General features: G+C 32.6%; 1 protein-coding gene across 2 annotated transcripts; it reads right to left on the bottom strand.

Moving 5' to 3' along the window:
- Nucleotides 1-5,345: 5,345 nt before the first annotated feature.
- On the bottom strand, nucleotides 5,346-7,369 carry LOC135849337 (uncharacterized). Of its 2 annotated transcripts, XM_065369719.1 has the most exons (6): nucleotides 7,220-7,369; nucleotides 6,815-7,138; nucleotides 6,547-6,739; nucleotides 6,306-6,480; nucleotides 6,020-6,220; nucleotides 5,346-5,523 (listed from the first exon to the last, which is right to left on the bottom strand). In XM_065369719.1, exons 2-6 carry the CDS (start codon nucleotides 7,117-7,119, stop codon nucleotides 5,486-5,488), a joined length of 912 nt encoding a protein of 303 aa, XP_065225791.1. In that variant the 5' UTR covers nucleotides 7,120-7,138; nucleotides 7,220-7,369; the 3' UTR covers nucleotides 5,346-5,485. The 2 variants fall into 2 exon arrangements, with proteins under 2 accessions (XP_065225791.1, XP_065225790.1); XM_065369718.1 differs by lacking the exon at nucleotides 5,346-5,523 and having other exon boundaries at nucleotides 5,559-6,220; nucleotides 7,220-7,368.
- Between the last annotated feature and the right edge of the window lie 587 nt (nucleotides 7,370-7,956).

Here is a 7,956-nt window from a genome sequence, read left to right on the forward strand (position 1 = left end):
TACTTAGTAATTAAGTTGCTCTTACCTTGTAGTTTTTTTTGAAATGTTCTCTTGAAATGTAAATAATGGTCGGTGATCGATCAAAAATAACGGGCTTCTCCCGATAGAATTATATAAAAACACTTAGGTGTTGAAAGTTTTAACCATGTTTTAACGTTTTAAACTATTTATTGTTGTTTTTAATCACGTTTTAATTAGTATTAAGGTTTTAAATCATTTTAAGTGTAAAGAGAAGTCGAAACACAAACAAGCCATTTTGTCAAAAAGTAAATATTTTGATCAGCGACAGTGCAGCCAATCGGACGAGGCCGAAAAAAGCCAGCATGCTGGAGTTTTTTGGGCTTCGTTCGAGGATCACTCTGTGAAATGAACCAATACCACCTATAGTAAAAGGCCTGAGCACTGAATCGTTATCACCTTCTGACGTCACACCTTAAGGGGACTCGATTGTGTTTACCATTTGAATTTTAACGTATGATTAAATGGCGAATTCGTGAAATTGAGTAAAACTTTCGTTGAAAAAGTTATTAAAATGATAAATAATTAATTAAATTCGTTCTAAAATGTGGTACAGTGATGAAATATTGTTGTTTTCAATCATTGGTGGTGTTGGTTTACTTTCTTTTTGTACAAAAACGAATTTTTCGCAATCTGTTGTGTTGTGTGATTTGAACATGTAGATATCAAGTGAATTGAAAAATGAAAACTAATGTGTGTATGTGCTTGTGTTTTACTCTTTACTGGAATAATGTCATAGTGAAATGAATAGACCATAGACCTGAACCATAAAATCTACAATGCGTTTTAAATCTGCATATTATTGAGTACAACAATCCAATCCAACTACAAAGTGAAAGTACAATGGATAATCTAATCAAGAAACCATTAACGGCATTAACCATCAACATCTCAAAACTGAAACCAATTAGCTGAAAGTGTTCTAGTCATTAATTTATCACTCAAGTTGGTTATCATCAATCACATTGCTGCTGAAGAAACTGTGTGGTTTTCCGTTTTTTACCTGTGTAGTTGAAATGGAAATGGAATACATACTTCGGAATAGAGTGTTGATATCATTTAATTTTTGTGGGATTTTGATGAATTAAGGATTATTTGACAAATATTTCATTCGATTTCACCAGTGAGTTGTATAATATCCTTCAGAAGGTATAATTTTGTCAAGTTTATGCATTATTTTCATCTTTAATGTTGAAAAACAATGTTGTTTAACCTCGTTTTTTTATTTTTGTTTTCATTTAAATCATTCGTAGGTGATCTTAAATTCATTATGCATGTGAATAAAATATGAAAAATAAAATTTTCACCGGATTTAATTCGTTGGAGTGCATTTTTCTTTCATTTCTATAGTGTATTACCATATGTTAGATATGTAAGTATTCCCCTTTAGTGATGACGTCACAAAACAGCGCTCAGGCCTTTTACTATAGGTGGTATTGAATGAACTCATCACAAAAAAATCGAATTCGAAAAAAATTCAAAAAACAAACAAATTTTCATTTTTTGCTGTGAGTGTGATTTTTATAAACTTTTTCATGAAATACGTCAGAAAGAGGTCAAAATAAGACAACTGAATAAATTTAAACTTTTTTTGATGTTTGGAATTGAAAATTGAATTTTTTCGAATTTTGATTTTTTTGTGATTTCATTTCACCGAGTGAAGGTTTTTTTTCAACTTTTTCAACGGATACGTGAAAATAGGGGTCAAATGAGTCAACTTTACCAATCAAAACTTTGTTTCGTGTTTTAAATCAAAAAATCGCATTTTTTCGCAAACTTTGAATTTTTTTAAATCGACTTTGCGACAAGTTACCATCCTAATTTTTTAATATGTTGTTCAGCATGAACAGTTGTCCATAATATATTTTTTTTTTCAGAATTTTTGAGAGTCGGAACGATATGAAAACTAGTTTTGAAACTTTTTGAGCTAATTTTTTGTACGAAAAAAAGTGGCAACACTGATTTTTATGATATCACCAAAAAGCCTTTCAAAAGCCCTAACTATGGGGAAAAGTTCCATTTTGATATGTATCGCGGTTATCGAGTAATCCACTGCTGAAATGGATGATATTTTAGGTTCACTGAAAACTTTGACACCCCCTGGCTGCCTTTAAAAATGGGCTAGAAGGCTGCGATTTGCGTCAATGGTCATCCCTTTGGAAGGTCTTTCCACGGGAAAAATTTCAAAAAAATCGCCGAACCCACTTACCAGTTCTTGGTCCAATTGACGTGGAATGACCCAAAACAATAGCAATTTGAATGGAAAATTAAGAAAATTGCTCAAAATTGCAACAACATCACTGTTTTATCACGTTACCTATCACAGCAGACGATTGGAACTCTTGTCTTTCAGAGATTTGTACGTGTGGATGTTCTGACAGGCGTTCAAATCGCCAATTCACTAATTTGACCAATATATTTGACAAACTTGGTTTGTCAAATACATATTGGACTGTCTGGAACCAGCCTCAGGCCAATTCACAATCATCTTCGTCTTCCCTCTATTTAACAGCAGGCCATATTTTGCGCTGACTTCTTCTAGACATTTCAGAAAACCAATCATATTTTTGACATTTGAGGCAATGAGATTCATCAAGAGCTCAAAATTAGTCCAAGTGCCTGAGGGTTTTTCAGTACCGCGGTTTTTTTTTGCCGGAATCGAGTTTTCGCCAAACTATACTCACCTCGTCCTTCATAAATATGGTCAAAGTGCACCAGAAATGAACCTGTGGTAGCCCCAAATTACCCTCGAATTAAATACGCACCAATATTCATATAACGATCAAGTATTTTATTCGAAAATTTAATTCATACACGAATGACCGAATTATTAAACTACATATAACAGCTGATGCGTACGAACCGAGGAGATAAAGAGACTACACCATTTCCAGGCGTTTCCCTGTTAATTTATAATCGCGACATACGCTTGAGGTAGCCTGCGATGTTTACCTAATAATTGTTTTCGTTTTATTTTTCGAGAAATGCAAAGATGCATTTTTATGTCGCGAATTGTTATTCGAACGTGTTGTTTTGGATAGCCAAATAGTTTTGATTTAGGTTTTATATTTTGCGTATTTTCACGTACTGCAGAACCCAAAATTGCCTGACCTCTCTTCGAGGGTCAACATTTTCCTCCTATAGGGACTCTTCCTGAACTAAAATTTCTTCTGAGTAGATTTCAACTCAAAATGGAAGATTCTGCTTTCTTAACAACATCGAGCATCAAATAAGTAAGCTATAAAAACTGATTTTTTGATTTTGCGTCAATTTATAAATAATGTTATTTCTGTCAAAATTCAAGACCTTTTTTGGAGGTCTAACGAGTGGTTGAAAACTTTCAAATCGCTTATTTTAGGATTAATATAAAAGTACACCACAAGTCGCATTTTTGAAAATCGAGTTCATCGTCTTTTTAAGCACTAGACAGACTGTCCTCTTTCAAATGAGATTGACCCCAGTCACCTACTTACTTTCAAAATTCGTGATGTTACAGGCATTTTTGAACCTTCGGGATCAAACAAGTTCATTTCGAGAAAAACGAGCTTAAAGAAAAAGTAAGAAACTCTCTGCATTTTAATTTTTTTTTAATATGTCAAAATATTTTTAAAAAAATACAATCAAGTAAATTTTAGTTAAAAATGATAATCATTTTCGTCAAAAAAAAAAAAAGGAACAATAAAACTTTTAAAATAAAATCAGAAAATTGATTTTTATGAAAAAATTAGTTTTTTACGTATCAAATTCCAAGTTGATTTTAGTTAAAAATGATGTTTAAACATAAAATTCATCGAAATTTTCATTACTTAAATTAGTAGAAAAACATCTAAATAAAAACGTAACACTAAAATCAAAGAATTGAATTTCTTGAGAAATTAATTTTTGTACTTTTTGAATGTTAAGTTGATTTTGGTTAAAAATGACCCTAACTTTAAATAAAATTTATGAAAATTTTTGTCAAATTGGTTTCAAAAAAATAAAAAAAATAACGATAAAAGTCTTAAATAAAATCAAAGGACGGAGGGTCCAGAAAAAATACTGTAGGGAAATGTCCCCCAAATCAGCTGAAAATTTATACCTGCGGTTTTTTTTTCATTGCGAGGTTCGGGTTTTCACCAAAATCACCTCATAGTTCGGAAACTGGGTCAATGTGCACTTTAAATGGGCCCAAAATTGAATTAGGTACAATCATAGTAGAACCCTTTTATAAAAGTGGCTTAGATAGATCGATGCAAAATCTAAAATGCTTTCATTTGGATCTGAGCTTTTTTTTTCCGAAACAAGTTGGGTAGCGACAGGAGCGAAAAAATACGATTTTTATGAAAATGGCTCCTCTTTAAGGGTCCACATTTCGCTTCCAGGGTCTTTTCCTGGACTAAGATTTTTTCTGAGTAGTTTTCAATTCAAAATGAAGGTTTCTGCTTTCTTGATTCTTGACTACCTACATTGAACGTCGAATAAATAAGCTATAAAAACAGAGTTGAATAATATGAGTAATCCGCAATATTTTATTCAATCATGTATCCAGAGACACGCTCGCCCCCTCCCCGCCCCCGTCATCAATATATGTAGGTACATACTACATAGGTACTTAATCAAAAATTTTTGTAAACCTCGATTTTCAACTTCATTTCACATGCGAGATAATTAGATAGGGAGTCAACGACAAAACGATTCATTCAACGTTGTTTATTAACTGCGCAATTTACTGGCGTATAAATTATATTTGTACAGTTAGGTATTCAAACTGTTTACTGCTGTTTTGTTTGATCTGAAATTATTCATCAAGGTCTTTAACTGCAAATACAGGTCTATACATACGTTAAGCACTGGTGTGAAAAAAGTTTGATGAAATGAAATTAAAAGTACCTATAAAATGTACTTAAAAATTTTAGGAAAGAAGCATTTGAAACTTCTGTAGATTTTTTTCCCTCTATAATGAGATTAAAAATTTTAAAGACGTATTCTTAACTTAGTGTTTCATATCAATTTTGTTTAAGCTGAAATCCATTTCAAGAATACCAAAATGTGAATCTGATACTTTGTTGATCATTTGTCACCTGGCGAATTCACGATATTTTTCAAAAAAATATTTTTATTCGTCAAATCTGTGCTTGAAAAAATTTAAATGAATCTAGATAAAGTCGAAATCATGGAGATACACAAGACTCAATTTTCAATATTTTAAAATCATTTGATTAAAAGTTTATTTCTATGAACTTTTAGAAAAGTTGAAATAAGACTCGAATTCATCCTGAATAATAAAATTTTGATTTAGTCTAATAAAGCTCCTCCAGTGTGATGTATCTATTCTGAAAAACTAAGCGTTTCACTGTTTCGAAATTTTTTATTTACCTGAATATTGTTTTTAAATAGAAATTTACCGACGAGTAGAAAAATCATACAAAAGAAATACTCGGGCACTGCTGGATTGATTTCAGTGGTCGGCAGAAGGATCGAAAACATCTCAGTTGCTCAACACTGCAATATAAGTGAGTCCCAGAGCTGTAAAATGAAACAAACATAGGTACTACGCCGAATTATTAGACAAAACATGTATTCAAATTGTAAAACATACGCATCAATAACACTAAACTGCAGAATTCTCTCTTACTTAATATCACAGAAATTACTCAATAACAGCACACAGTACCGATAATTTAGTTAAAAAGTCCAGGAACTCTGTACAAAAAATGACCGTTATCATTATAAAATCGATCTTTAACTTGATACAGTTTGTTTCGTTTCCACTGGTCTTTAGGTATCTTAATCCGTAAAGGAAATCCGTCGTTTATTTCAGACAACGAATGCTCATAAGTTTTATCCACAACTTCAGCTTCGGCCAAATAATCAGTTTCAGGAATAATATCCACCTTCGGTTTAGATTCAGACGCAGGTAGATGTTTTTTCTCCATTTCGACAATAAGTTTAGATAATTCAGATGGTCGTTCAGGATTAGTTTTTATATCTTTACGTAAGTTATCCAACGTGACAGATTTACCATAAGTTCGTCTAGATTCTTCGGTAATCATTTTAGGCTGAAATTTTATATCTTCGTATACTTGCTTATTGTTGTCCTGATCTATTTGTATTTTACTCGGTTTTGGTTTTGTTTGCTCGTATTTTTCGATTATACTACCGAATTCTTTTCTTTTCAAGTTCAATTCGAAGTTCGGTTTCGGAGGCAGATATTTCTTTATCACTGAAATATTTCAAAAAAGTATAAGAATATGTTAATATTTTAATACTAGAGGTGAATTATTTTAGAACAGAATTGAGTTTGTTACCGTGTTCCTGTGTTTCAAATGAAACTCTGTCGACAAACTTCTCATAATGGCTGCGTAATTCTGGACTCATATCTAGTTTACCTTCCTTGAATAGTTTCCAATTACGTTTGACTATTTCATCGTGTTTTTTCACTTGCTCAACTGTATAAGCAGTGAACGGCGAACGAAGGATTTTCTAAAATCATAACATACCTTGGATTAGTATCTCACAAAACGTATCTATAGGAGATAACGAGCTTACTTTGGCTATCTCAGGAGTAACGGGATAGCTTTCAGATAATTTTTCAATATCCCAGTTCTCCGGATCGCTTTCATTTAAACGCTTCATATCTTGTTTCTCACAGTACGGTACCATATTTGGAAGTTTAGGTTCTTTAAAGTATTTACGTTTAATATTATTCAACGATGAACGATCGAATTCATTTTCGGATAATCTACGAACAAAAAAAAAGTTCATTAGAGCTAATCCATTCATCGTACGAATATCCAGCATTAGTGTTCAAACTTACTGTAATTTTTCTTGAAATTGGGCGTCGTAATTTTCCAAACCAATAGTAGAATCTTCGATGTAGTCGTAGTCAATATCTGGATGTAGTTTACCTTTGCGTTCTTCAATCATATGCAGAGCACCGCCAGCGCCCGGATTGCTTTTATGAATTGCCTGAAATCTGCGGCGTTTCGCATCATCAGACGGTTTTGGTTTGGAAGTCGATTTCTTCAATTCAAATGTATAACCTCCTCGTAACAGTCTTGATGAAGTATAAGATGGAATTTGTGGACGAAGGTACAATGCAATAAGTTTTCTTGATAACATAGCGGTGGTTCGGCGAAATCTGTAAGATTGATGTACGAGAATAATAGTAAAGAAAAATTACAATTCAAAGATTCTTAACAAAGCGAAGTAAGGAAATTACCTTTAGAAATGCGAATTTTACACAATTTTTCGATGTATCACGTAATTTCTTTCGTTAAAAAATCTCAAAATTGAAGTTTTTTGGCAAAGTTTACGAATTTTTATCAAAAAATTTGCTTGTTGGCTTTGTATTTGATGCGTTTTTGGCAGCGTTTTTGAAAAGTAAGAACCCTACTTTATTCTGATTTGTCGAGTTGATGATGACGTCATGTTTGGTATGATAAGCTGATAGTGAATGATTTTTTTTGCTAAAAAATAAAAAATGTAAAATGGACAATGGAATAAAAATGTTGGTGTCGGATGATTTCGCTCGTTCTTGTGGTTTTTATATTCGAAATTCGATTATTCGTGAATATTCGGGGCTTCGGTTTAGTTCTGCGTTCTTTTCTCGATTTGCGTTTTGTTTTTCGCGTAAATAACTTATGAATGACGATGGTCGATGGACAATATGAAAACGAACGAGACATGAAACTCTCACATGAAAACGATCCGGAGAATCAGGAATATGGGATGGTGGAAAACCATCTTCAAGTTTTACTATTGCTCCTATGATGGCTGAAGTACTTAAGCTTATTATCTCGTATAATGTTCCTAGTTTCATTTTGATACTAATTCTGTACTGATTACAGAAGCAAATTCTTCTTTCGCTGACTCGTCATGTCGTCAATCGTCATTCACTGATTGTAACATCGAACGATCGAAAGAATACGGTGGTAAAAGGTTACTGGAACTTGGAAC

Source organism: Planococcus citri, chromosome 5 (genome assembly GCF_950023065.1).
Source record: "Planococcus citri chromosome 5, ihPlaCitr1.1, whole genome shotgun sequence".
Classification (NCBI taxonomy): domain Eukaryota; kingdom Metazoa; phylum Arthropoda; class Insecta; order Hemiptera; family Pseudococcidae; genus Planococcus; species Planococcus citri.